The following is a 27,985-nucleotide window of genomic DNA, read 5'->3' as shown; positions in this document are numbered from 1 at the left end:
TTAGGGTACCTGCTGAGGGTCCCCTGCAGCCCGCAGTACCGAAGACACAGGGAGGTGGCAGTCCCTTGAGCCACCCCGCCAGCACAGGGACAGACCTGTCCCCCCTTCCCTGGGACTCTCACCCCACATCAGCTGTCCTGGGGAAAAGGATGGGGGCTGCTGTCATTGCAGAGACCCTCCTGGGCTGGGAAAAATGAGCTTGGAAAAAAAGAGCTTTTCACCAGAAATCCTGGCTGGGTTTCACCCCCACCCCCTGCTCATGGAGTTCACCCCCTTACTGCTTTTCCAAAATCTGCAACAAAGACCTTCAGGAGCCTGGAGGCTTTTTTTAGCCAAATTAATAAATATATGAATAAATAAATGTATCAGTGCAAGGGGTTAAGTGCTGCCCTGGTGCACCAGAAATATAAGAGGTGGCTGCTGGTTGCAATTCACCCCTCAAAGTCATCTGAAAGTCAGGCACAAGCTGATTTTGGAAGCAGGGGGAGGCCAAGCCTGAGCCATGCTGCTGGCTGGAGGCCAGAAGCTGCTCTGTTTTCCTGGTCAGTACCACCACAGAGCAGTGGAACCAAACCCAGAGAGCACCCAGCATGGTGGGAACTGCTGTGCTCACCCACCTCCCGGGTGCCTCTGCCCGACAGCCGTGGGGCTGGAAGAGCAGGGAGTGTGGACAAAAGTGTGCTGGAGCCAGGGCCTTGGTGACAGCTCCAGAGTGCAGCTGGAGCCCCACGTGGAGCACAGCCACCCCATCCCACCCCATCCCAAGTCCTCTGTCCCTCCTGGCAGGAACAAGCCATCGCGATTTCCATGATGTTCGTGTCCTTCCTGGCACCAACAGCCTGGATCCTGGCACACATAGAGGACTACAAGAGCAGACCCGAGTGAGGAGAGGTGGGAAACACCCTGCTGAGAGCAGGAGTGAGGATGTGACTACAGATCTTCACCGGGGAGGAGCCCTCTGAGTTTGTTCATTAAAATTCACATCAGCATTAAGCAGAGTGGCTCCTTGGCTTTGCTTCAGCCCGGTGCTGGCTCAGAGTGAGATGGACCCATACCCAGCACTGTCCTGAAGGTGTGTTCCTTCCCGAGGCTGTTTCCCACTCCAGCTTTTGCCTACTGCAGCTGCAAAGAAGGCAGATAGCAGGGGAGGAAAAAAAAAAAAATCAAGATAAATTCCTAGTAAGAAAACACTCAAAGGCTGCAAGGGGCATTTCAAATGGTTTGTAGCCTGGGTGCTGCACACCCCAGTGCTTCTGCCTGCCTGGAGAGCTTCTCCACCCCCCAGACACACAGCAGTGACATGTCTGAAGGAAGCAGCCAGCCAACACTGCAAGGCTGAGGTAACAAGGACTTCCAGGGACTGAGAAAAAAACCAAACCTCTGAACAACTGGCCTGATCCATTAGGCTGCAGAAATGTGCACACACAATAAGCACTCCCCAGGTACAGGGGGTGGCAAAATACTCCAGGCAGATTTTTGGTGCCAGAAACACTTGTAGGGTTTGTTGTCCACCCAAAGCAGCAGCAGCCCCACCAGGTGTTAGCTTGGCTCCTCCTAACCCGTAGCAACAGGACAATGCAAAGGAGAGTGTACTTTTAAAAGCCTTTTTCCTGTCCTTGGCTCTGAAAGAAAGTAAATATTTCCCTGAGCTCTGGTGCCAGCCAAAGTGAGCTTTGGAATGGATGGTGACACCCAGACTTGGGAAAGCCAAGTTGCACAACACAGGAGGAGAAAACAATGTGGTCCCAACACACCCCCCAACAGCTGAACCACAGGCAGAGCACAAGAACAGAGCTGGTGGGCTAGGCAGGGGAAGGCACTGGGACTCAGAAAACTCCAAGCCAGGAAAAAGCCTATGCCAGAAGTGATCAGAGGGACAACAGGGTGGGGGCTGACCAGGCACAGGGGATGACAATCTGTTTGTTTCAGTGATTTTAAAAAACTTAAGTCTCCCTTGTACATGGGGAGCAGTCCAGCATCAGTCACGTCCTTCCCGTGTTCCCTTGCTGGCAGTAAACCCCCAGCCAGGACTCAAACCAAAGCACACAAAGAATAAAAATCACAGCTTGTTAAGAGTGACACCAGCAAACCAACCTGGTGCCCACAGCTCTGGCACCACAGCAGGAATCAAACAGGCACTGCAAAGCCAGAACTGCAGCACAGCTAAAAAATAAAGGATGTCCACTTCCACCCCGAGGCGGTGGGGGAATGTGTGACGTGGTTCAAGTTACTGTCAGAACCCTGAGTGCAGTTTGTATTACTGCCCTACCATGAGGACTGCATTGCACCCAAATGGATGCCTGGCAGCAGCCTCCAGCTCGGAGCTGCATTTCTCCATGTGCACAATTATCTTCCACCCCCACAAAGGCAGCAGCCCGGCAAAACGGATCTGTTACAGAAAGCTTTTAAAGTAACAGTTGTGGAGAGGAAAAAGCAGGACAGAAAGTTGTTGTCTTGGGCCTTATTGGTCAGGAATGCTTCTTCAGACTGAGAAAAGGATTATGGCTTCCAAGAAAAGGAAAGGACTTGACAATAAAGCACACACCAAGGAATCTACACACTAATCCCACTGACGAGTGAATAACAGGGCACTGAAATCCCAGTTAGAGGGAGTGGTAACCTGAAACTTGGGAGGATCAGAGGCTCAGCTGCAAGTTATGAAGAGGACAAACACAGAACTACAGAAAAGGGAAGGCAGAGAAGTTTATTCCAGCAGTATTGCCACACCTCACTTTAGCACAAAGTGTTCGTAAAAGACAACCACCCCCAAAAGTATATAAAAACACATCCACTGAATGGTAATCCTGGGAAAAACCCTTTGATGGAGTGAACACTCCCTCTACTGCAGGCAAGGAGGAGGAAGAGGGCAAAGGGAGAGCAACGATTGAAGCCATGCTGCCTGCTGCGGGGGCAGGGGGGTCCCCAGGGAAGGACATACCTTCCTCCTAAGGCCAGCAGCCCCAGAAACACCACACACGAGGGTCAGGCACCTCTCCAGATGTCTGTGTGAAGGAGCTCCAGCTGCCCCCAGGCAGGCAGTCCCTGCTCCCGTGGCACACACCCAGCACCAGAGCCTCCCACACCAGCCCCATCCCGAGGCTGAGGCATCCACCACTGCTGAGCCTCTGTCCTGCAGCCAGAGCAGGACGGGAGCTCTGGTGCTCAGTACCACTCATGCTAGCACGTAGGGAAGTCTTGACTCCAAGCACCAAAGGGTTTCACAGCAAAAGGCCACTTATTCCTCCCAACAAGCATAAAAAAGCTGCTCCCCCCTCTGCCTACCCACCCCTCGGATAGAATTCAGAACAGTCAGTGGTTTGAGTGCTGCCAGCAGCAGCAGCAGGAGGAATCACTCTCCCAGGGGTAGTGCAAGGTCCTCTAGGTCAGGATGTCGTGAGCTTGGTGCTCCACCAACATCTCCATGCTCCTCACATCTGTGCACCAGAATTCCAGGCGGTCCTTCATCCCTTTGATCTGCAAGGCAAGCCCACAAGTCCCTGAATGCTTCAGCGACTGGAAATACCAATCCTCTCACCTTCACAGACAAGCACGAGATCTCAAACACCTTCAAATCCCCACACATCCAGAAATGATGCTACGTAAACACCTTTTACCAACACAGTGGTGGTGGCCAAAATTAAAATGCACAAAAACTATTTGCAGTTGTGATTCCATTTACTGGTTTTATTGGTTTCTTTTTAAGGTAGGGGCACTCTATATAGTCCCTGAAACATCTGTGATGAGGAAGGAAGCTCAGCACCTTCATCTATCACCCTGAAATTTTCACTTCCCACGACCAGCAACCACAACTGACCCAGAAACTCTAAGGCAGTTTCATACGTTGAGGCCTGCAGCATCCACACAGCTGCCTACATCCTCCTGGGAAACACCACTGCAGCACAACATCCTGCTTCGTGGTGCTTGTGTATCTTTCAGAAGAGTGGTGTCACAAGTGCCCTATTCTATCTCCTGACAGGTTTCTAACCACTCACTGGGATACACAGGTGCAGGACACACAACAGACCCAAGGCCAGACCCCAAGATGGCAGCATGAAAAGGCAGGAGGACAAAAACTGATGTTCTCATTTCCTGAGCACCTTCAAGGAGCACTAAGGAGACTGATACTCAGCCAGTGACCCTTCACAGTTCTTATTTTTAATTTCCAGGTCACCTCACACAAGAAAGCAAGTTCGTACAGCCTTGATATTTCAGCTGGTCCTTACCTGTTGCAAATCCAACACACGTGGTTGGACCCATGTCATGTGGACCTTCTTATCCACTTCATCAATGCTGCCCTTCACCAAGCCCACTGAGAGTGCCTTCATCACCAGCAGTTCCACCTGCAGGCACAAAATAAACCAGGGAAAGGATTGACAATCAACCAGTTTCTCACCCCAGGATGAGTGGAACCTTGATGGTGCTAGATGTGCAGGTTGTTTATTACACACAAGAAACCCACAGCAGCCACAGCCTCTCCCACGCCCATCCTCACTTTCAGGTCACAATGCTGCCTTGAGACTCAGCACCTAAATAGACAGGAGGCATTTCTTTTCTCTGAGATCCCAGGAAGAACAAGAAAATCTGAAACAAGCCAACATGGATTTACCACAGGTAAGGTGTCCTTGACCAGCATGACTGCCTTTCAGAATGAAACAACTTGCCAAGTGGTCAGAGAGAGCTGTGGGTGCCCTGTACCTCTCAGCAAAGTGCTCAACAAAACCTTCCAACCACATCCTTGATGGGCTGAGAGGCTGCAGACCAGAGAGAAGGACCACAAGACGAGTGGAAAATCAGCACAGCTGCCAAGCTGACACAGTAGTGGTAACTGGCTTGGAGCTGAACAGGCAGCTGGTCATGAGTCATACTCCTCAGGGGGCTGATATTAATAATCTTTTAAGTAGCTGGATGATAATGCCACTGATAACACCAACTGAAGGCAGTGGTGACACGAGAAGGAAATTTTATTTGTTCAGGCTAGGGAAGAAGCAGCCTGGGGACACCTCCTCACAGTCCTCCCATGCCTACAAGGCAGTACCAGGGAGGGGAAGATGTCCCAGAGGTCCCATGTTCACTGGGGTGCACAGTGGAGGGACAAGAGAGCACAGGCAGGATTTGCTTCAGCAGGGATTCCATCTGGGTAACAGGAGAATATTCTTGAGAAAAAGTAAATCCCAGTGATGTTCCCCCTGGCTGCAAACACTCAAGGCAGCTTGGCCCAGTCTATCCTCATCCAAAGGCTTGCTCTCGAGAGCACATGGGGACAGATGACCTGTCAGAACTTTCTTACAATTCAAGACTACGACAAAGAATCTTCAAAAATGTTTTTTTATCATGAAACAGGAACACCAAGCAGTCAAAAAAAAACCCAACTCTCCCGATGCTCAAGGACAGGAGAGAAGGTTTCTCCTTGGAGCTCACCTAGGGAAGCAAGTCTGTCCAGATACTTCCAGATCTGTACAACAATAAGTTTGTCTAAACTGGGACTCACCTCGTTCACAGTGACTTTGGCACTCTTGGCAATCTCCTCAAAAGTGAGCTGCCTGTGGTTGGCTGGTCGGGTGAAAGTCATCTGAATTCGAGAAAATACACAAAAAAAATAAATCTCAGTTTTAGTTTCTCCCCAGCAGTGTGCACACAGCTGCTGACCTGCCTCAGCCACAGCCTTTCCCCCCATTTTTAAAATACTTCAAAGAAAGATGCACTTTAGTCAGAAGGGTGCTGCACCCCCTCCTCCAGCACACCCCCTTGCTGCTCCAAGCAGCAGGTTTCCCAGGAAACATCACCATCTCCAAACGAAGCAGAGCAATCCCTGCACCATGGGTGCATGTCAGCTCCACAGGGTAACAGGACCCACAGCTGGCAGAATTTGTTCAGGGTAAAACTGTGACTGCATAAAGATGGAATAAAGAGAGACACTGGTGTGAGGGTGTGCACAAACACACACCACATTCCAAAGAACTCAACAGAGAGGTTTTTGAAGGAGATCCAGGACTACAGAGGTCTCTACACCAGCATTATTTGACAACACCAGAGCCAAAGCCCTCAGGTGACAAGAAGGCAGCTCAGGGCTACCTGTCAGGGAAGGATTTTCAGTCCTTAAGTAACCCAGACTCTAACTGTTCCAAAAATCTTTGTTACTTCCCTTCCCTCCCCTCCACATCCTGCAGAAAGAGCAGAACCCTGACACCACACACAGGCAGCTCGCAGCTTTCCTCCTGGCAGCCCCTGACACCACACACAGGCAGCTCGGAGCCTTCCTCCTGGCAGCCCCTGCCTTTGGGCACCACCTAGAGGCAACGTTTGCTCCCTCCTGTGTCTCCAGGAGCAGCAACCGAGCACACCCAGCACAAGGGGACATTCCTCACTGCCACCCCCAAGGGGGGTGGGAGCAGCCCCTCTCCCCTCCCCACATTACCACAGCTCTGGGCTCACCTCCATAAGACATAACAGCTGAATCTTCTGCAGCAGAAGTGCTTCATTTGCAGCCAGATCTGGCTGTAAGAAGGTAAAATGGAACAAATACAGTTGTTACTTCTTTATCCCTCCAGGGGAAAGTGCTACACACAGGGACCCCCTGCTCAGGAGGGAGGAGGCTGTTCCAGGCCACCCACTGCCTGGTAATGGTTCCATGAAATGAACCTTAAGAGCTGCAGAATTAAACCAACAGCCACAGCCTGGAGCAAGGGGATGCAGGAGTCAACCCATAAATTACTGCTACACCAGTAACTTGTGGCAGGGGCAGGGCAGTTAACATCCAGCAGGGTTCCTCACACTCCCCAGGACACAACAGAAAGCCAGTTTGAGACTGGAAACATTTAACACTGGGAGCAAACAGATGCTGGGGAAATGAAATCAGAGATTATCTCCCTGTGCAGGACTCTGTGAGGGTTCTGTTTGCTCCCCCTCGGGTCACAAGGCATTTCTCTTCTTCCCACCAATCAGCCACAGAGGGAAGCAAAAAAACCCCAACATGACACAATAAGATGAAGGAAACATAGCTGTGCTGTTATTATCATCACAGCAGTGTCAGGAGGTCTCAAGGGGAAGGCCCACAGGGCACAAACCTCCTCTGCAAACGCTGAGCATGAGGTGCAAGGCAGCACCTCACCTGCTGCCCCCTCCTCACCCACCCACTCACCTGCTGCCCCCAGGCTGATTTCAGAGCCTGGAAGGTCTCCACGTTGCCACTGTTGAAGGCATAGAGGGTGTCAATCAGCCACTGCCTGTCAGTGCTCCTCAGAGACTCCAGCACCGGGTGCATGAGCTGCAGGGAGGGGGCAGGACAGGGTCAGCAGGGGGGAAAACCCTGAAAGGGGAGAGCTGCAGCCATGCAGCATCCACTCACCAGCTCCCCGAAGTTATAGACACCTTCCCCCAGGAGCCCTGCCAGCCCCAAGGTAAAGGCTCTCTCCTGCTGTTCTGAGACTGAAAGAACAAAGAACAAAACCCCCAAAACAAGAAGAGTTGGATTAAGCAGTAACCTAAACCCCACCAGCCCCTCCCTCGCCCCCCTCCTCTGTACCTGCCTCCAGTTCCTGTCAGCCCTCCCCATCCCCTCTCCAGGGTGGCACTCAGAAGCCTGCAGTGCAGCAAGGGCCACTTTTTGACCCCACAGGGAAGGATTTTTGGGAACTAGAACAAAGTCTCCCTCCTGGTACCTCCTGCCACCTCAAGGCAGCTGAGGAGTGGAATCCTGCTCAGCCATCCCTCCTGGTGAGTTCCTCCAAGCTAGACCCTGCCCCAACCAGGGAAGATTCCACCCCAACAAAGTTGGGGTGACCTCTGCTGAGGCTGACACCACGGGGCAAGGACTGGGGAGTGTGGGGTGCTGAGGCCAAGGAGGAGTCACCTGGCAGGTCCTTGACGTCGATGCAGCCCAGGAAGCGCAGAGCATCCTTGTAGTAGGAGGCGTGGCTGCCCGTGGTCTGGTAGTACTTGCTGGAGAGGTCGTAGAAGCGGCTGTGCACAGAGGTGACCCCGGGCAGGTTGTTCAGCATCTCCTCCACCTCCTCAATCGTCTCCTGGAGAGCAGGGGGGAGGGAAAGCGTCCTGTGGGGGTGGAGCTCCCAGCCCCTTTGCCCTCAGGAGAACCTCCAGGCTGGGACATGTCCCCACCCCTCCCCTCTCCCAACACCAGCAGTGTCACCAGCACCACTGGTGGGCACCAGAACCCCACTGGAACCCCACAGATTGGGCTGCACGTGCTGCACACACATTTTTACAGCCAAGCAGAAGAGCAGGAGCTGCTGGGAACCCCCAGAGCTACAAGCTCCTCACCTCCTGCCTCCCAGCTGAGGCACAGACACAGCCACTCTGCAGGGACCCAGAGCACCCCCAGGCTGCAGCTGCTGGGTGCTCCCCTCACCTTGGTGACCTGCAGGTCCCCAATGTTCAGCTTGAGAGCCCCGATGGCAGTCTTGCACAGGATGACAGCCTCATCACTGCTCTTCACCTGCAGACACAGAGACACGGGCTCAGGGGGTGTCCCCTGGCAGCCAGGGGGGCTCCTGGCACCCAGACCAGGCTGGCTGCAGCCCAGCTGCCTTTTCTTTGAAGGAAAGGAGCAGAGGGTGCAGCACAAACAGCTCTGCCCCTCCAGCTGCACCAGGTGTGCAACAGCTCCTGTAGGTGAGCTACCAGAAAATACCTGGAAACACCAGGTACTTAATACCTTTTCTCGAGTCTTTTCCAGGAAAGTCAGGGCCACGTTGGGGTCTGGAAGAGGGATGAAAAAAATTAAATAATGAAGCACTACAACGATTCCTGTGGAACTGAACCCCAACCCACAGATCCATCCAGGAAACCAGGATCTGTCTTTTCTACCACGCTCCCTCAGGATGTGTCAGAAGGTGCTGCTGGGGCAGGCTGGCTCCCTGCTCACCAGCAGAGCACACTCACTGCTCACTACTCACTGCTCACTACTCCCTGCTCACTGCTCCACACAGCAGCAGCTGAGCCCTCTGGGGGTGTTGCTTTCCCTCTGCATCACACCAGGAAGGGAGGAGCTGACCTGCTACCACCCACCCCATCTGCAGGGGCACCACCAGAGTGAGAGGTCAGGACGTGTACCTGTCATCTGCCTGACCACGTGCAGGATGATCTCCACCAGGGACAAGGGGTTCACCCTGCAACAAAGGAGCTGACAGTCAGAGCAGGCTCAGCCAACAGCCCCTCACCCAAAGCCCTCCCCTCACACCAACCCACCTGTGCTCAAACTCGCTGATGAAGTTCTCGTAGAGCTGTGGGCACACAGACAGCAGCAGTCAGGGCAGGGACACAGCACAGACACAGCTGCTCTGTGCAGAACCCCAGAGGCAAAACCTGCCTCTTTGGGGTCGTTCTGTCCCTGTGGCTCCTGCCCACTGTGAGGAGGATGTCAGCAGTTTGCAAGCCCCTTCTTACAAAGGGGAAAGAAAAAGGCTTCCCCTGTACCCCTCAAATGAAAAAACCCCAAGTGAATGGAATTAACTTTCTACAAAGCTGACACCAACATGTCTGATTTTAGTGTTTTCATTCACCAGCCCAACCCTGCACACAACCCCCAGGGAGCTGAGTTTATCCCATGTAAAGCTGTGCACAGAGAAGCCAGAGGCTGCCTGCCTTTCCCTGGCACAAAGCACCCCCCAGCACCCTTGGTACAGAAAGGAAAAGGCCTCGGGACCACCACTCCCAGGCACTTCACCTTGATGAGCCCATCTCCTTGGGCAAAGCACGGGTCCTGCACGAAGTCCAAAACCTGCAGAGTCAGCTGGTGCCAGAGCCTGGAGGGACAAGGAGGTCACTCGGTGAGGTCACAGCTCCACAGCTGGTGCCACCCCCTGACCCACAGGACTCGCCGCTGCCCCATGGCCCAGGCAGATGGGAAATGAAAAGCAAGGACAGAGATCACCCCTCAGACCAGGGGCACAAAGTCACCCCAGGACAACGAGCGGGACATCAACTCCCGACCTCCCGCAGCCCCCCCCGTGCCGCTTCAGCGGCTCCCACGACACAGAGAGCACAGCGGGGGCAGCCACGGCCCCGGGAGGGCTCTGCACCCGTGCGGTGCATGCGGAGAGGCACAGCCCCGCACAGCAACGCCTCGGGACGCGGGGAGAAGCGGCCCGGCCCGGCCCGGCCCCCGGAGGGCAGCGTCCCCCCGCCAGGGAGCGTTCCCGGCGCCTCGGCCCCCCTCACTTCTTGTTGTAGAGCTCCTCCAGGCGGTGCCAGACGGCGGCCTGACCCGGCCCCGAGCTCTGGCTCTGCTGCAGGAAGCCCGGTACGTCCTTCATGGCGGCGGGAGAGGAGCGGGAGGAGCGGGAGGAGGATGAAGAGGATGAGGAGGGGGAGGATGAGCAGAGCCCCGCTGCCCCTGCCCGCCGGAAATGCACACTCACTTCCGGTACCGCGCCGGGCAGGCTGGGTACCGTAAATACCCGAGACACTGCCCCCCCGCACTTCGGTAACCATGGCAACGCCCGGCTTTCCCCCGTCCCTTCCTGCCCCAAACAAACTCTCCAAAACCCCTTCCTCTGACCCACAGAACGGGGGTTCAGGGGTGCGGCTGGGCCGCTGGCGCAGAGGCGGCCGCGGGATTTGCGCGCCCAGTCGGGGCATTGCGGTATGGCGGCAGCCATGCAGCGGGGGGCTCGGCGGGGCCGGGGGCTGCTGGCGGCGGGTGAGGGCGGGGGGCGGCGGGGGAGGGCTGGGGGGGCTGTACCGGGCCCTGAGCCCGAGGGGGCTGAGGGCTGGAGGGGACCCTGACCGGAGAGCCCCAGCGCTGCCCCCCCAGCGCCCCTTCCCCATCTCGCTGTTCTCTTCCAGCATGGAGGAGCCTGTGGGAGCGCAGCCCCTGGGATGGCGGCAGCGGCAGCAGCAGCAGCGGGGGCCCGGGGGGTCTGGCCCAGCTCTCGCCGTGCTCCGGAGCCAGCGGAGGGGCAGCAGGGAGGTAAGGCTGCCCGGCTTCACCCAGCAGGGAAGGAGCTGACGGAGCAGATCCCCCCCTGGTCAGCGCTGCCCGGCTGGGCTGGGGGCTGGAGGAGCAGAGGGGTCTGGCAGGGAAGTGGATTCGCGGCTGGCAGATGGAGCTCCCCGGGAAGGTGATGTGAGCAGAGCCGTGTCCTTGTGCAGAGCCCGGGGAGTGCTGTGTGGGGATCCCCCGGAGCCAGCAGCTCCCTTGGCTCTCCCCATCCCACGGCTCTCGCCACCTCCTGCACCAGAGCGCGGGTTGTCGGGAGGAGCTGTTCCGGGGTGACAGTGGCTGTTCCCAGCATTGCTGACCCGGGATCACTCGAGGCGTCTCTATTTGCAGGTGGCAGAGCCCTTGGGGGAAACAGAGGCGTGAAAGTGTCTGTGCTGAGCCGGGCAGCGTTGTCCCAGGGTAGCTGCTTCCCTCTGCCAGAAACTTCTTGACACTCAGAGCATAGAAAAGACTTCTCTGTACCCCAAGAGCAGAGGGAAAGGAGTGTGAGACTTGCCAGTCCCACTGCTGCTGTTCCCACAGCCCCTGCCCGTTCCTCCTCTCAGGGGGTGATTTGTTGTGTTGAGCTCCATTTCAGAATGTGCAAAGGATGAGTCTGCTTGGAGGTGTGGATCAGGCCAACGTTTCAGCTTTCTCCTGGTCCAGCAGCACAGAGTTCTGCCCATGAAAGAGTTTCCTGCAGAACCAGGGGGTGGTTTTCTCCTCCCCAGCCCAAGCAGTTTCCATCTTCAGTTGCTGTCAGAACACTTCCTGCTGTGCTTTTCCCCCTTGCTCCCAGCAGGATCCCAGGGACCAGACCCTTCTCCTTGGCCACTGCAGCCAGAGCCCTGTGGGGAGGTGGTGGTGGGCAGCAGCAGCTGACCCTGCAGGACGTGGCAGAGCTGCTGGGGCAGGAGCGGTGTCGGCGGGTGGTGGTGATGGCAGGAGCAGGGATCAGCACCCCCAGCGGCATCCCGGATTTCAGGTGAGGCTCCCGGGGTGTGGTTGGTCCCTTGTCAGAGCTGGGAGGGCCCTGACCTCCAGCTGAGACCTTGCTGCTGCTCCTCCTCCTCTGTACAGAGGAGCTTCCAGCTTCTGGCAGCACAAAGCAGCCAGAGGGGACCCAGGGGCCTGGCTGCCTGCTCTGGCCCCGTGGCAGGTGACATCTCTTCCTGTGTCCCCAGTGCCACCCCCTCTCCTCTCTCTGCAGGTCCCCGGGGAGTGGTCTCTACAGTAACCTGGACCAGTATGACATCCCCTACCCAGAAGCCATCTTCGAGCTGGAGTATTTCTTCATTAACCCAAAGCCTTTCTTCACCTTGGCCAAGGAGCTCTACCCTGGCAGTTACAGACCCAACTATGCCCACTACTTCCTGAGGCTCCTGCACGACAAAGGGCTCCTCCTGCGCCTCTACACCCAGAACATCGATGGGCTGGAGCGAGGTGAGTGTCCCCTCCCCCCTGGGGGCAGCAGAGCAGAGTCTGCTGCATTCCCTCAGCTGAGCTGGTCCCTGTCCCCCACGCTGTGTTCCAGCTGCTGGCATCCCCCCTGACAGGCTGGTGGAAGCCCACGGCACCTTTGCCACTGCCACCTGTACCGTCTGCCGCAGGAACTTCCCCGGAGAGGACTTCAGGGTAAAGTAACACCCCAAGGAGAACCTGCTGGGGGGCAGTTTGCCCCCATGAGGTTTTATCAAAGGGGACTGGCTGTTGCTGTGGTGCCTCTGCCCCCATAACATGGAGTGTTGGTGCTCCTGCCTCAGGGGGATGTCCTGGCAGACAGGGTCCCTCGCTGTCCTGTCTGCTCTGGTGTCATCAAACCCGACATCATCTTCTTCGGCGAGGAGCTCCCGCAGCGCTTCCTCCTCTACCTGACAGACTTCCCCAGGGCAGACCTGCTTTTCATCATTGGAACATCCCTGGAGGTCTGGAAGTCAGGAAACCCCCTCTGCTCACTAGGAGAAAAAAGGCACTTGGGGGCTGAGGGGGCTCTGGAGGAGAGAGGGTTTAGGGGAGAAAGACAGAAACTGGTTACTGAGGTAAAATCTGGGGTGGCAGGGTAAGAAATAGGGCATATGCACTGAGGGACCCTCAGGAAACCCTTGGAAAACTTTGCGTGCTCCTGGTGAGGTGGGGACCTGGAGAGACAGATGAGGTTTTTGGCTCCCTGAGGAAAGGCACCACTAACCAGTGACATCCAGAACCAGTTCCAGGCTGGGGCAGCACTGGGAGGGCTGTAAAACACCACAGTTAAGGCACACACACACCCTCGTCCCTCTGTGGAGTGACAGCTCCTGCTCCTCGGGTCCCTCCCCTCAGGTGGAGCCCTTTGCCAGCCTGGCAGGAGCTGTGGGCAGGTCTGTGCCCAGAGTCCTCCTCAACCGGGACCTGGTGGGACCCTTCTCCTGGCAGCAGCGCCACAACGACGTGGCCCAGCTCGGGGACGTGGTCAGCGGGGTGGAGAAGCTGGTGGAGCTGCTGGGATGGAGTGAGGAGATGCAAGTGCTGATCCAGAAGGAAAAAGAAAAGGTGGGAAGGGCTGGAAGCCCCCTCTGCTTCTGCCCTCTGTGTGCTGGAGCTGCTCCGGGGGGTGAGGTGGTGTTGGCTGGGGTTGCTCTCACCCCACAGTCTCAGCCCCTTCCTGATTGCTCACTCCAAACCACTTTGTACTTGAGATCAGCCAGCCCTTGGCTTCACGGGTAAAGCTCATGCAAATATGGTAAAGCACTAAAAAACAAACAAAAAACCCCCAACTCCTTGCTTGGGGGCTTGGTGCTGGTGGAGCTCAAGGGGCAGGAGGGTCTGGAGGGTTTGCCCTTGCAAACCCCCTGTGCTCTTTTTATTTTTATAGCTGGATGCAAAAGACAAATAGAGGAGCAGCAGCTGGCTGCTGCTGGAGAGCAACGTCTGCCTGGGGAGGAGGTGTTGGTGTGCCCAGTGTGTGCAGGGATCAGTGCAGGGAGCCTGGGAGAGGCCAGCAGGAGCAAAGCCAGGAATTGGAGCAGTGGCCAGAGCTGAAGGGAGCAAAACCCAAGTTCTGAGCTGCACACTGGTTCTGCACACAAAGGCCTTCCTGTTGAGGACTCCAGAGTAGTTGATGAAGCTCCAGGGCATCGTTCACAAGGAGCAGACAAGGCAGGATCACTGCTGTCTGGAGTGGGATCTCCAGCTGCCCCCCAGGACTGAACATCTCCCAGCCCCTCCCCAGATATTCCTGAATTGCAACCTTCCAGCTCCTGCTGTTCTTGTTCAGGAACACCAGCTCAATCTGCTGGATGAGGTTTGAACCACTGTGGTGTTATTTAATAATAAATACAGTTCTAATTCTGCTCATGTCACCTGGGGGCTTTCCTGTAAAACTCACACCTTCCCTAGGGTTCAGACTTACTCCAACCACTCCTTTCACCATTTTTATTGCTTTTTTTTTTTTTTTAATGTCCAGGAACAGAGTTTGGCTCTTGGCTAGAGTACAGCCATAGAGCACAAGGACATCAGAAGCTTGGCATTAAACACACCTCTCCTACTTCTCTTTGCATGGAAAGCCTGGGAGAGCTGTAACAGCTGGAGGGAGCTCAGAGCTCTGCAGGAGCACAGGGATGGGCTGTGGTGTTCTCAGTTTTGTTTTTGCCAATTACTTAAAAAAGGAGAGAGATGCAGCTGGTCTGAAAACCCCAGCTGCTGTTCTGATGATGGGAGCTTGTTCCTGAGCCTCTGGGTCAGCTTTACATCAATATCCCACACCCCTGGGGGAGCCTGGAACCATAATCACAGCTGCTGCAAAGGAAAGGTTCTGGTTTAGCCCCATTTCCATGCTACAGTTTTACCTCTCAAAAAAAACCAAAGCTCATGGTGATGGGAGCAGAACCAAAGCTCCAGTCAGAAGAAACCACAGCTCCTTCCCCTTCCTTCCTGGCTCAGAGCTACCCCGTGCCACCAGCCACAGCCACGTGCCCACTTCTCACATGTTCTTTTCATCTACCATTTTGCATTCCTACTTGTGACATAAGTTTTGGGAACTCTGGTACGTGAGACAAACTGGAAGATTTTTAAAACAATTTTCTTAAAAACCAACCAACAAACAACAGAACCAAAAACAACAGAAAAGAAAAAGAAAAATCTAAGCCACAGCAAAGGACAGGACCAACCCCAGCCCCTGGTGCAGAGAGCAGCAGGCTCATGGGGAAGGCTGGGGGGAGGCAGCAGCCAACACAGATTTTGGCCTCTCATCTGGGACATGTGAGCTGGGGGAAGGCCACTGCCAAGCCCTGGACCCCTTGGTGACAGGAATGTGGTGTCAGGGGCAGAGCAGCAGCCTTCTCCTGGCAGCCACCTGCACTGCTCCCCCGGGGGAAGGTTTGGGTCACCCCAAGCAGGCAGAGCACAGCCCTTGCTCCCCCACCTGCACACCCCCAAACCCTCCCAACTCCTGTTTATGCACAGACACATTCACAGCCCCCAGGGACTGTCCCCCTTTCCCTGGGGGTATGCTGCTGCTGGATCCTGCTGGCGTGATGAAAAGATCCTCCCCATCCCACTCTTCATCCCAAACACTATTATTAAAAAATAAAATCCTACTGGCAAGTCCCGGAAGCAATTTGGAGTGTGAAATCCTCAAGGCTGCTGGCCAGAGAGACCAAGGTGGAAGCCCAGGCTGTGCAGACCCTCTGGAAGGAGAGGTGGTGACGGAGCTGGGAAGGAGGCAGGAGGAGTTCCTTGGTGTGGACTGTGAGGGGCCCAGTCTGGATCCCAGTCCCACGAGGAGTGTCCTGGCCCAGTACGAGCACCAGTTCTGGAGGGGGAGCAGCCAGAGGCTCCCCAGCTCCCCGAGAGCTCGGGGTCAGTCCAGCCCCAGGTCCGAGTCAGAGGAGGACCTCTCGTCGGCCATGTCACGGATGGCATTCTCCATGGGGGCCAGGTTGCCACTGGGTGTGATGCCCATGGGCTGGATGACCTGCTCCCTGCGGGGAGGGGACAACACTCAGCTGCAGCAGACAACACAGGAACAGAGGAGCACCAGAGCAGGAACGTGGGGCCTGTGGTAACTGCCCCAAGCAGCCCAGAACAACCTCATGCCACCACTAAGAATCCCTTTTGAGAAGTGGAGGACCAGTTTGAGCCATAAAACCTCTGGCACAGTGAGGGGACAGCTGGAAGCCACCCACCAGTGTTGCCATGCTCAGGTTCCCTGGAACAGGCTCAGTTTTAGGGTCCTGTTCAGCGTTGTGCAGGATTGCCAGAGGCAGCATTCCATCGTGAGGGCTGGAAGTGCCTTCCCCTGCACAGCACAGGGACCAACTTCAGAAAATCTTTCCCCCTGTACCACCCCCAACTCTGTCTCTCACATCCCTCTGGTTCGTGGTAGCCCAGGGGACACATTTCAAAAAAAGTCTGTGAGAAGTCAATCACAGCCTCACAGGTGCTGCTGCAGGCATGAACACACCATTTTCTAGTACCTGGACAATTTGTCAAACATGTTGACTAACTTCATGGCTTCGTACTCCTTCTGCTCCTCAGTCATCCCTTCCATGGGGTTGGGCAGTTTCTCCTCGACACGTCCCGTCACAGGGTTAATGCTGCACGGACAGAGAGGCAGAGAGGAAGGGAAAGCAGAGGGGTAAGAAAAGGGGTTTAAAACCCTCTCTGCCTCTACTGAGCAGAGGAACACAACAGCAAGGCTGGAACCCAGCACATGCACCATGAGCACCCACACCACCAGCAGCTCAGCCATGGAGACATTCCACTCAGGGGACAGGGAGGATCAGGACAGCAGAGCCAAGTGTGAAACTGCCAAGTGATGTGAAGGGTGAAAGAGGACAGAGGAGTGGCAGGAAGGCAGATGAAGACAGGGAGAGGGAGCAGGAAGAGGGTGCCAGACGAGGGGGAGAAGACTTCCTTACTTGGGCTTTGCCTCTTTGTACTCCTCCGTGTCTGTGTCTTCATCCTCTGAGTACTCTCCCTCCTCCCGACCTCCTGCCATGAGGCCTCGTGCCGCCAGCAGCCCCGCTGCGTTCCCGTACCCCGTGTACTTCACAAACCGGGACACTGCCAGAAGGGGAGAGGACCCACCCTGTGCTTCCCCCCGTCCTGCCTCCCCAGCAGCAAGGCCACAGAGACCCAGGAACTCCAACATTTCTCTGACCCCCAGCAGGGGTTCACCAGGATGGGCAGGGAGAGCACCCCTGGGGTGGGGTGAAGGCATCTCCAGTGCTTCCCATCCCCAAATCCCCCAGCACCCCCCAGCTCACCGCTCTCCTTGCAGAGCACAAAGAGGAACTCTGCAGCACAGTGCTTGACGTCGGTATCGATGTGGGTCATCAAACGAACCAACTTGTTCCGCAGAGAGCTCCCCACCTCCGGGCGGTTCCGCACGTCCCGCAGCGGTGGCAGCACCTGCAGGGTGCAGAGAGCAGCAGAGCTGAACCAGCAACAGCAGCTCAGGCAGGGGAAAATGTATGTGTGTGTAAAAGTCCATCAGCTAAAGCTAATAAACCCAGAGTATGTGGGATGTGGAGCAATACTGTGAAATGCAGACCCATAGAATGTCAGCTTGGAAGGACCTCAAGCCCTTTCTAATGTTATTGCTGATGTGAGATGTCCCAGCACCCCAGCCAGCTGAGACTTAAAACTTTCTGGAGTGGGGGAATCCCCCCCTTCCCCTGGGAGACCATTCCAATGCCTGACTGTTCTGAGTGAAAAATTTTCCTTGTGTCCAATCTGAATTTCCCCAGGAGCAACTTGTGCCCATTGCCCTTGTCTTGCCCATGGGACTCCTTGTCAATAGGGAGTCTCCATCTCCTTTGTAGCCCCCTTTAAGCACTGCATCATGGTGATAAGATCTCCCCTAAGCCTTCTCTTCTCAAGGCTGAACAGACCCAGTTCTCTCAGCCTCAAGTACTTGTGGGCACTAAAGGCTTTAACCACCCATCTATCAGAACCAAGCAGAGAGACAGAGGTCTGTTGGAGGGTGTCCCTCACCAGGCAGGTTGCTGTTCTCTCCCCACCCAGCTCTGGGCTGACCTGCACCTTACCTTCACCTTCAGGAACTTCCTGGTCTGGCGGTGGACTCGGGCACTCTCTGTCAGCAGGTTCAGCACAGGGGTCAAACTCTCCTTCAGCTTGTGGCCCTGCAGAAGCATCCACAAAGCCAACAAGGTGTTCAGTCACACCAAGCTCAGCTTGTCTGGCTTGTGGTGGAGAACATGGGAAGAGATGACTAGGGAAGTGGACAGACACCAGAAAGGTCAACCAGCCTCACCACCTGCAGCCCACTAACCAACCAACCACACACAAAAAGTCACCTTCCCAGCCAACAGATATTGGTTTAGTCCCACCAACCCTAACAGTCCTGCCTCTGCTAAAAAACTGTCCCTTCTATAAAGGGATATCTCCAACCATGCTTTGCTGGTGCTCTCATGGTGAACTGGGTTTTCCAGGCTGAAGAAAAGGTGCCCTGAGATGAACTTGTGAAAACGAGCAGTGATGAACTTGTGGAGCAGCCTGACAACTCACCCTGTCCAGGCGTCGCTCCAGGAAATCCAGCAGGATGCTGACAGCATCCATGTTGACACCCATGTACTCCAGTGAGCCTGGACGGACTTTGGGGGTCAGGAGGACATCCAGACACTTGAGGGGCAGGTTGCCCAACAGGTTGACTGTATGACTGCACACATAAAGGAGAAGAGAACACACAGTCATGGATCTGTGCTCACAGAAGGTCCTCAGCTACCCAGAACTGAAAGTTCATTCCTAACTTCCAGGATTGTGAGGACTCTGAGATCCAAGTTGCCTCTGGACTGCACCCCAAGCTGCTCACCCCATTAAAAGGGAATAAATTAAACTGCTTTGTGGGTAGCTGAATATTTGCTGGGAGTCCGAAGGGACTGCAGTGACAACAGAGAAATCATTGAGTTTGACACAGAGGCCAAGTGGGACCAGTCTGGGAGGCCAAAGGTTCAGCCAATACTGTGAGACAGGCAATGTCTCAGCATGGCTGAAGTGACACCTTAGCAATCACCAAACAAGCAGAGGATGTCAACACCACGATCTGCCTCGGGGAGCTTTGTGTCTAGCACAGATCATGACCCCATTATCTAACCAGACCTGTGGAACTCCTCTGTCCGGTCCTCTCCATCAGCAGAGATCATCAGGCAGTGGCGCAGGAGGGCACCCAAGTGCCGGTACAAAGCAGCATCTTCCTGGCCCCAAAATAGAAAATGAAAACCTGGATGAGAACGAGGACCCTGCTCCTCCCAGAGCCTGCAGACCCCAACCCCCTGCCAACAGGAGAGGGCTGCAGTGGAAGCAGCCTCCCAGTTCTCCTTTAGAGGTCAATACATGGTGTTCCTGCTGCCCAACACCGTGTGTCAAGGGCTAGAAGAGGCCCCAAAACAAGGTCATGGGTTAGAGAGGACGTTCTCCATCATACCTTCGTTTGACCTTCTCTTGAAGGTGAACAAGTACCAGGCCACCCTCGGAAGCCAGTTATCAGGGGCCCCACTCTCCCATTTGTCAACAAATCATGTCATTTAGAAGGAAAAATACCCAACTTCTAAACTAAGACTCAAAGTCTTAAGGGTTAATAAGTGCACTGGACAGAGGCCATGCTCCAGGGAGAAGCAACATCTGGACACACAGGTCTCTTGGCACCCTTCATGTACCCAGGAGCTGCCTGAGGGCCAGTGCATAACACCAGGAAATGCAAGAGGAGAAGAAAACCAGCAGCCAAACCTGGAGACATGCAAACACAGAGCTTACCTCATCCACCTCCCTCTTGCTGGAGTCAAAGGTGATGTTGAAGAGCACTTTCAGGATCTCCATGGCCCGCTCTGTCTCCTGCCGGGGCAGAGGTGGCAGAAGTCCCTCCTCAGTGGCCACTTCGTAGGGGTCCATCCACTTCACACCGAGGGTCAGCTCCAGGGTATCTGTCATCAGGCTGATGCCCCTGAGCTCCTGGGACAGCTGCTGCCTGATGTCCACCCTCAGGGCTGTCAGCAGGAACAGGAGACGCAGGTCAAAGAACTTGACCTGGTGAGGAAGACTCCTCTCGTTGTAGAGTTTGATGCGTTTGGCCAGGCCCACCACCAGCCGGGCTTCAGCAGTCAGCTCCTGAGCCCTGGGGCTGCTGAAGACAATGTTGCAGAGACATTTGAGGGACTCCAGGATGACATCCAAGTCTGGGACCTCCCGGATGAGCTCCTCTGAGTACTCGATGCCCGCGTGTCTGGAGAGGGTCTTCAGGCCTTCCCTGGTGGCGAAGGGGTCCAGGCAGTGTTTGTCCCGAGACAGGATGCGGATGCTCTCCAAACAGGTCACCTGGCAGGATGGCTGCAGCTCTCTTTCCAGGAACTTGATCAGCAGCTGGGCCATTTTCTGTACAGTTGGAAACAAGGAAATTCTGGTGCACCCACACTTCACAGCACTCCTCCAACCCTGCCCCTTGCTCCCCCCTGGATGCTCATCCAGAGATGGGGCTGCTATGGGCTCTCATTCTGCTCAGAAGCACTTGGGAAGTGTTTGGCTCTAGTACCTGATCCACTCTGAGCAGGGACACCCATCAAAGAACATCTGGGAGAGGGGATGGGATGTAAGAAGACAACATGGACAGGCAGCTACTACTGCTGCGTGTCCCAGCTTCACCCCCAGCTTGGATGGCTCAGGATAACAGGGTTTGCTTGACAGCTGGAGAGGTGATGAGAGGGCAGGGCAAAAATGTCCCTTATGGCTTCAACCAACTCAACAACAGTTCTCTACTCCCACCCAGAGGCTTAAGATTAGGGAGGCATCTGCTTTGGGTGCTCCAGAAACAGGCTGAAAAGGTTGAAAGGCATCAGAAAATCACCAAGGGAGAGTAAAAGGACCCAAGTGAGGTGGGGAGAGCACGTGATGCCCCAGGAAAGGAGGCAAAAACCTCCGGAGATTCAAGTAAGTAGTAACTCCCTGAAGCTCGGTGCTGTCTGAAGACCCACTAGCCCAGATCCTCAGCAGGTACAGCCTGGCAGAGGTCCACTAACACCAATCCACCAGAGCTGGAAACCTCAGCCCTGTGGGTAACAGCACAAGCACGAGAGCAGAGGCAATGCTCCCACAGCCCCAGCAGCACCCCACGGTCCTGCTAACCCACCCTGGTGAGACCTCCCCAGGTCTGACATGACACCACACGGGAGCACATCTTTCTGTGCCCTCTGCAAGAGCAAAGGAACCCAGAATTGCCTGGTTTGCTGCTGCTGCTCAGTGACTGGCTCAGCTCAGCCTCCCCAGATGTACCACAGCATCCAAAGGGCTTGCTAACACTGATCAGGACACTGATCTTCATCCTAAAACACCAAATACTGCTGGAAAAACTGGGGCCAGGTGCTCTGAGCACACCATTTCCTAACCACGGTGATGAAAAAGCACTCCTGTGGGAGCTGCCACCACCAAGCCCTCCTGGACATGAGAACAGCAGCAGATCTTCCCACCCCACCAGGGGAAGAAAGCAAGGAGCGTGCCTACCTTCCTCTCTTCTCGCTCCTCATCATCAAAGATGAAGCACTGAGATTTCTGTGGAGGCAACGCAAAATCACCAATCAAAATAAGCAATAATAGGTTAAAACCCCCTAGAACTGTTTCCCCCAGCTTTTTCACCACGAGGGGAATGAGAAGCAGAGAGGTGGACGTATACCACCAGGAATGCAGTGCTGTTCTGCAGGCCCCTGCTCCTCTTTCATCTTTGCTGAGTATCACCCACTGCCCTCCCCGATGGCTCCACACCACAGGCCAAAGCTGTGCCCATCTGACCAACAGACTTATCTTTAAATCTGCAGCAGTCAAGTGGTTATTCATCACAATTCCAATATCCCCTAACAGCCCTTAATTCCTCTGCTCCGTGACACCACCAAGCTGTGCCTACACATTTCTCCCCTTGATATTTATCATTCCTGTTCTCCAGTCAAAAGGAAGTGCTGTGTCCTCATTAACTGTGAACAGAACCCTGTGGTTATTCAGGTCATAGTTCTTTAAACACAAGAGACTTGGTCTCTACACCTCCACCACGTCCCCCTTTCCAGAGAACGATGCACTCCTCACCTACACCAAGAGTGTTTGGTCCAAGCTTTGAGAATGAAAATGTTTAAAATTTATAAAACACTCAGGCTGTATGTAGAGACACAGCTAGATCTGAAGATAGAGATAAGAAGATACCATTGTATCATAACTCTCCCAACATTGCACTCACTGTCAGAGTCACACTGCTCACACTCAGGGATCTGCTCAGTAACAGCAATTAGTCCATTGCCACAATCAGCTGTTTTTTGCACTCTGGACTTCATTCTTCTCTTGAGTGATCACAATTAATTAATGGCTATCCCACCTGAAGGTCTGACCTTGTCTCCCACTATATCTGTCACCCTGTGAGCTGCCCAGCCCTGCCTGATCTCCTGCTCCCCAAAGCCCAGGGCTGTATGTGGAGCTCTGGAGATGGCAGGGGTTCCCCAGCTCACTCACACTGCATGAACCTCCCCCATTTGCTGCCAATTCCTCTCTGCTCAAAAGCAGAAGGTGCAGTATGCAGATTATCTGTGTCCCAGGGATGGCTTTGGTCTTTCCAGTGTTCCTGTCCTGGAGCTGACATGCTCTGCAGACATCCAGGACACCCCTGCTCTTCCCATCCCTCTTTGGAGGCTCCTGCCATCTCTACCCATGGGCATTTCTGCCCTACCTGTTGTTCTGCTGCCATCAAAAATCTGACTGTGCAGGTAACAACCAGTTAAAACAGAAAAAGGATGCAGTGCCATCCATTTTTACTCCTAAAAAACAATGCAAGTTGCTTCGTTGATCTGCAGTTTCATAATCCTCTTTGACTGCTCTATTTCTTCTAGCCCAGCTAGCAGAACCACTCTCACAAGTTTCATTCACTTGATGCATTGACAAAGGATTCAGTTGGAGGAATAAAGCTGAAAGCATCATGGCTTGATGCCTCAAGCTGGCTGCATGCCCAACTCCTTGTTTCTCCAGCACTACACCTGCTGCAGGTGATGTTACCTGTGCAGACTGTACCAGGAGCCTGTCCCTTCCTAGCTGATCGCTCCGTTTCAAAACTGACTGCTGGCAATAGTTGCAGGCTCTCCCTCTTGCAAACTCGTGCACAATATTCCCAGGTTTTCCCTACTGGCTTCCCACACACTTTAGTCTGGTGCAGAGTGAGTCACAGAGATCTGCAGGGCCAGCCCTACCCTGCCAGAAACCCTCTGGAGGAAATTTCCCTAACGACCGGAGTTGGTTTCAAGAGGATTTACCCTCAAGGATAATCTTTTTCCACTTAAAGGCTAGAAACACTTCTACCTTTGCTTCCCAAACATTCTTTTTTAAAAAACATATATTCTGTATTTGTTATTTACTTCTTATTGTCAGCTTTCAGATCAAGCACCTGTAGCAAATTACAGCAGCCTCTCCCCATCCACCTCTAATGATCTTTTACTTGCAAATCACAACATCCGTTTCACCTGCAGCTCCTCCCCAGGCCTCAGCTTTATTGCCTCCAAATCTTGCCTTAACATGAAAACTCCTCCTACTCAGTCTTCATGCTGTTTATTTCCCAGCCAGGTTTTACTTGGGATCTGGATAATAATTTAAAATTTAAAAAAAATAGAAAAATTCCTTCTATATGTTTTACTTCCAGCACACAAAGGAACCAAGCTAAAGAGAGGCTGCTTAGCTGATCCTAGCAAAACATCGAGCAACAAACCATCTGCAAGCAAAAGAAGCAGCAGTCTGTAACGTTTTTATGGCAGTAACACGCAGACAGATGCACCCAGACTGGGGACAGCTGGGGGGCACAGAAACCCCACAACACAGCCAACCTGCTGCCAGGCTCCCCAGGGTTCGGTGCTCACTCACCTCCTGGTTGTAGACCTGAAGCACCTTGAGAACTGTGTCTTGCTCCCCGCTTTCCACGGTGGCTACCACAGTCCTGAGCTCCATTGTCCCCACAACTCAACTACAGCAGGAGGTGGAACTGGGAGGACAAGAAGTGAGGGGGCTTCCAGGGCTCTGGGATAACAGGGATGCAAATGGATCTTGACAGAGAGATATCTGAGAGGGAGAGAGAAAGGGGTGGGGAAAGGAAGGAGAGGAAACAAAACAAACAAACACACCAAACCAGCCCAAGTGAGATTGCTCACACTGTGGCATCCATAAAAGCAGAGCAGATGGATAACCCATGTAAAACCAGCAGCTGGCTTCCTCTCTCTCTCCCTCTAATCCTCTTCTTCCTCTCTTTGCTTTTCAACGTTTAATTCGTGCCCTCCCAGTAAAGCACTCAGGGAGAACCTTCCCCCCTCCCAGCCAGGGATTAACAGCAGATAACAGCAGCTCCCTGAAATAGCTCCCTGCCTCCTCCTCCCCTGCCTGGCCTGATTTCTGTTACTGCACTGGAAGGGGGGGTAAAATCCCCAGAAACAAACACGCTTGTGGAGCAAAAAGGGATGGAGAGGAATGCCAGAGAGACAGGCACGCATCCTCCCGGCTCACTTAGGGCATAAGGCAGAGCTGTACCTTTACGGGCCTTGAAAAGGAAGAGATCGTGACGATCTGGGGGCAGTCGCTGCTGCGTGATAGACAGACAGACAGACAGGCAGGCAGACAGGCAGGCAGGCAGACAGGCAGGCTGTGCATCAGGTCATGGCAGACCCGCTGCACACGCAGCAGAACCGCAGGCACGGGGCTCCAGCCTCCACGGCTCCGTCTCTGCCATTACCCGAGAGACGGTGCCTGCTGGCAGCCATGGGAACCGGCAGATGCGCAGATGCTTTCAGACACCGGCACAGGTTAACAGCACGCAGAGCCACGAGAGCCCCACGGGTGCCGGAAAGTTAACTCCTAAGGGTGGAAAATCCTGCAAGTTTGGTACCTGTGTGAGCTGGCCAGCAGGCTGAGCACTGGGCACAGCTCATCGGACAGAGCCGCGCTGGCAGGGGGGGCTCTGGGCTGGGTCTTGTGCCAGCCCCAGGCCACCCAACAGGGACGGGGGGCTGTGAGGACCCAGAGCCAGGGAGCTGCGGGGGGCACCGTCCCCCTGGCTGGGGGGCAGCGACCGGACCGAGCCCGCTCTGTGTCGGGGGAAGGCACGGGCAGCTCCTGGCACCCCCCGCCCCTACAGCTCCAGCTCCGTTACCTCCCTCTCCCCCCACCCTTTTTTTTTTTTTCTTGCACCTTCCGAACCCTTTTCGAGCCCCTTTTTCTGTGTCCGGGCAATGCGCTGGCGGTACCTGTGCCACGAAGACCCTCGGAGGGGATCGGGCTGGGCCCGGCCCCGTCCCCGTCCCGGCCGGGGGAGCCTCTGCCCGGGGAGGCGGGCGGGGAGCGGGGCGGGGAGGGAAGCGCCGGTACCTTCCTCCCCGGCTTCCTGCCTCATTTCCTGGCCACGGCTCCCTCCTCCCTTCCCTCCTTTCCCTCCTCCTTCCTTCCCACCCTCTCTCCCCTCCTCCCTCCCCGGCGGGGCTGCCCGGGGGGCGGCAGCGGGGACGCGTCTGGGGCCGAGAGCGATGGAGGACTCGGTTCGGTTCGGTTCGGTCCGGTCCGCCCGCAGGGTCTTAGGAGACTCCTTCCCAGGGGAAGGGGAAGGCGGACATGTTGTGTAGGCGGGGTTGGAGCGGCTCCGCCCGCACAGGCGGGGCCGGGGCCGCCATGGCGGAGTGGGGCAGAGGTGCGGGGCTCGGGGGACCGTGGGGCCGTGGGGAGGGGGATGCCCTCAGGAGGCATCTGGGGGGCGGGCGGGGAGGGTGAAGGTCCTCCCAAATGCTCAGCACAGGGAACGGGGGGGGACCCCGCCGCTCTTCGGGAGCCGCCTCAGGCCTGCGGGGAGGGGGAGGCGAAGGGGGAGCCCCCCGGCAGTGCTGAGGGTTCACCCCGGACCGGGGCACGGAGCCCCCGGTGCCCTGGGTGCGTGCCAGGGGTTCAGACCTGGCCTGTCTGGGGAAAGGTCGGTGTGTTTCTGTCACAGGAACAGTTTGCGGGTGTTCCGTGGTGCCAGAGGTGCAGGGAGGCCAGAGAGCCCTCGGGCAACAGGCTCGCCCTGGCTGCCCCCCGGGTCAGCACAGACCACCCAGGTCTGATAAAACTCCTTCTCCTCCTCCCACCCCCCAGGTCAGAGCCCAGATGCCATGGAGGATATGCTGGATGTGGAGAACAAGCGCATGACAGACAGCCTGGCCAGCAAGGTGACCCGGCTGAAGGCGGTGAGTTAGGGAGGGACACGGAGGCTGCAGGGGGCAGAGGCTTCTGCTGGAGGCAGGAGGATTCCCATGCACTCAGGACTTGGAGTTCCTGGTGGTAACACTGGTTAACACTCCCTCATGAAATGCCAGGGACAGCTTTGTGGATTTCCACTTTCCTTTTGAGGTTGAGCAACGTCACCTAACGGGGCTGACGTGGTTTTCACAGCACTTGGGGAAGGAGGAGTCACTAAAACTAAAGGGATTTTAGCTGAAAAGCTGGGCAGAGGGACATTGCTAAGGACAGCTCCTTGGGAAAAAAAGGAGCAATAAAGACAGGTAAATTAGTTTTGAAAAAATCATAGAATGATTTTGGTTGAAAAAGACCTTTAAAATCATCAGGTCCAACCATTAACCCAGCACTGCCAAGTCCACCATTACACCATGTCCTGCAGCACCACATCTACACCTCTGTGTGTAAATGGTGCTAACACTAATTTGCACCCAGTAACATTGTGCATTTTGAATTCTACCAATTCTTAGAGGTTCATTTTCCTTTTTCATGGAAAGTTCATTAATGCCCATTCCCTCCCTTCCCCTGTGCAGCTGGCTCTGGATATTGACAAAGATGCTGAGGAGCAGAACCGTTACCTGGATGGCATGGTAAGGAACCAGGTCATTCTGAAGTGTGGCTTTTTTGTACTGGCTCTCAGCAGTTACCTCAGCTCCAAATGTTTGATGGCAGTTCAGAGCTATCAGACAAATCTAGGTGGGTTTTGGCCAACCAGGGAATGTAACTGAACCCCTTCCCAGTGGGCTCCTTGATAAATAAACATGGGAGACTCAGCAGGTGCCACTGTCACTGTATCCATGTCACTGACAGGGTTGGTGCTGAGCAGCTGGAGGGGCTGATGTGGGAAATGCAGATGGGGATTAGCTCCTTACTGGGATTAAAGAGCTGCCTGGGGTGGCTAATGCTGGGTCACGGGCCTGCTCCTCCCCTGTTCTCTGACTTTTGGTGTCGGTTTTGATTCTTGGTTTTCATCTGCTTCTGGTCAGCTCCCTGTGGGAGTCAGGAACTGGGGGATTCTTCCAGGATATCTTCATCATTTATAATGCTTCCATCCTCATTTTCCTTCTTGCCCAGGACTCGGATTTCCTGAGTGTGACAGGCCTGCTGTCTGGCAGTGTGAAGCGCTTCTCCACCGTGGTGCGGTCCGGGAGGGACAACCGGAGGCTGCTCTGCTCCGTGTCAGCAGGACTCGTTCTCATTTTCTTCATCCTCTACTACCTGGTGTCCCGAGCAGGCACCTGAGGTGGTTGTTCTGCAGGTTTTACAGGACAGACAACAGGACCATTGACAGACTTGCTCAACGCCCTCCTCAGCCTGCTCTGGGGTGCAGTCTGAGGTCTCCCACAGACGTTCCCAACGATTCTTCTCTCCTCGTCGTTGTTCTGGCTGCGCTCAGACAGCTCCTTATAGAACGAGTGTGTCTGATTCTAAATGAATTCTCATGTATAACATGATTTGGATGTTAAATGCTTATGCCTCGATCTCTTGCCTTGTCACTTTGTGTGGCAGATCCTGTGTTACCTCCCTGACCAAAAACCGTGCAAAGGAAGCAAGCACCAAGGAGATCCTTCCTGCTGCATTTCTGGGAAGACGTGGCAGCTCCGAGCTCTTTCTGCATGGAAGAACAGGGGGTGAATTGGTGGACTTTGTTCTGATTTTCTAATGACTTCTGGGACATCCTGTTCTTCACAGCAGAGCTGGGGTTGCTTTTACTGTTGTAAATAAAGGTTGGGTTTTTGCATGTGTTGCTCAAAAAGAGTCTCCTTTCAGAACCAAGCTCTCCAG

At 54.8% G+C, this 27,985-nt stretch overlaps 4 protein-coding genes and 1 long non-coding RNA gene across 14 annotated transcripts; 2 read left to right on the top strand and 3 right to left on the bottom strand.

Annotated features, from left to right (window-relative positions):
• Positions 1-915: 915 nt before the first annotated feature.
• On the bottom strand, positions 916-1,453 carry LOC115598384. Its single transcript, XR_003987614.1, has 2 exons — positions 1,379-1,453; positions 916-1,122 (listed from the first exon to the last, which is right to left on the bottom strand). It is a non-coding gene; the product is annotated as an uncharacterized LOC115598384 (long non-coding RNA).
• Positions 1,454-2,679: 1,226 nt separating this feature from the next.
• PSMD13 (proteasome 26S subunit, non-ATPase 13) lies at positions 2,680-10,383 on the bottom strand. The gene is made up of 13 exons (XM_030451036.1): positions 10,177-10,383; positions 9,683-9,761; positions 9,205-9,239; positions 9,070-9,125; positions 8,672-8,715; positions 8,366-8,452; positions 7,850-8,021; positions 7,346-7,425; positions 7,139-7,264; positions 6,433-6,495; positions 5,489-5,569; positions 4,224-4,340; positions 2,680-3,474 (listed from the first exon to the last, which is right to left on the bottom strand). The coding sequence occupies exons 1-13, from the start codon at positions 10,269-10,271 to the stop codon at positions 3,379-3,381; spliced, it is 1,131 nt and encodes a 376-aa protein (XP_030306896.1). The 5' UTR covers positions 10,272-10,383; the 3' UTR covers positions 2,680-3,378.
• A 43-nt stretch (positions 10,384-10,426) lies between these two features.
• SIRT3 (sirtuin 3) lies at positions 10,427-14,268 on the top strand. Of its 4 annotated transcripts, none has more exons than XM_030451040.1 (8): positions 10,427-10,441; positions 10,804-10,927; positions 11,739-11,924; positions 12,150-12,382; positions 12,474-12,574; positions 12,703-12,864; positions 13,259-13,468; positions 13,791-14,268. In XM_030451040.1, the coding sequence occupies exons 3-8, from the start codon at positions 11,878-11,880 to the stop codon at positions 13,809-13,811; spliced, it is 774 nt and encodes a 257-aa protein (XP_030306900.1). In that variant the 5' UTR covers positions 10,427-10,441; positions 10,804-10,927; positions 11,739-11,877; the 3' UTR covers positions 13,812-14,268. The 4 variants fall into 4 exon arrangements, with proteins under 4 accessions (XP_030306900.1, XP_030306898.1, XP_030306897.1 ...); XM_030451038.1 differs by lacking the exon at positions 10,427-10,441 and adding an exon at positions 10,615-10,657 and having other exon boundaries at positions 11,742-11,924; XM_030451037.1 differs by lacking the exon at positions 10,427-10,441 and adding an exon at positions 10,615-10,657.
• Positions 14,269-14,373: 105 nt separating this feature from the next.
• RIC8A (RIC8 guanine nucleotide exchange factor A) lies at positions 14,374-25,321 on the bottom strand. 5 transcript variants are annotated; one of them, XM_030451230.1, is made up of 13 exons: positions 25,183-25,277; positions 24,672-24,793; positions 24,470-24,521; positions 23,813-24,007; positions 21,431-21,478; positions 19,694-20,308; positions 19,040-19,134; positions 18,449-18,599; positions 17,968-18,063; positions 17,185-17,329; positions 16,837-16,981; positions 16,393-16,512; positions 15,777-15,897 (listed from the first exon to the last, which is right to left on the bottom strand). In XM_030451230.1, exons 4-13 carry the CDS (start codon positions 23,894-23,896, stop codon positions 15,777-15,779), a joined length of 1,620 nt encoding a protein of 539 aa, XP_030307090.1. In that variant the 5' UTR covers positions 23,897-24,007; positions 24,470-24,521; positions 24,672-24,793; positions 25,183-25,277. The 5 variants fall into 5 exon arrangements, with proteins under 5 accessions (XP_030307088.1, XP_030307090.1, XP_030307089.1 ...); XM_030451229.1 differs by having other exon boundaries at positions 24,470-24,793; XM_030451228.1 differs by lacking the exons at positions 24,470-24,521; positions 24,672-24,793 and having other exon boundaries at positions 14,374-15,897; positions 25,183-25,321.
• On the top strand, positions 24,690-27,943 carry BET1L (Bet1 golgi vesicular membrane trafficking protein like). 3 transcript variants are annotated; one of them, XM_030451234.1, is made up of 4 exons: positions 24,690-24,741; positions 26,060-26,151; positions 26,734-26,790; positions 27,275-27,943. In XM_030451234.1, exons 1-4 carry the CDS (start codon positions 24,720-24,722, stop codon positions 27,440-27,442), a joined length of 339 nt encoding a protein of 112 aa, XP_030307094.1. In that variant the 5' UTR covers positions 24,690-24,719; the 3' UTR covers positions 27,443-27,943. The 3 variants fall into 3 exon arrangements, with proteins under 3 accessions (XP_030307094.1, XP_030307095.1, XP_030307093.1); XM_030451235.1 differs by lacking the exon at positions 24,690-24,741 and adding an exon at positions 25,345-25,550; XM_030451233.1 differs by lacking the exon at positions 24,690-24,741 and adding an exon at positions 25,539-25,619.
• The last annotated feature ends 42 nt before the right edge of the window (positions 27,944-27,985 follow it).

This window comes from Calypte anna, chromosome 5 (assembly GCF_003957555.1).
Source record: "Calypte anna isolate BGI_N300 chromosome 5, bCalAnn1_v1.p, whole genome shotgun sequence".
NCBI classification, from domain to species: domain Eukaryota; kingdom Metazoa; phylum Chordata; class Aves; order Apodiformes; family Trochilidae; genus Calypte; species Calypte anna.
The sequence above is the reverse complement of the archived record's forward strand: the minus strand, read 5'-3'. Positions and strand labels throughout refer to the sequence as shown.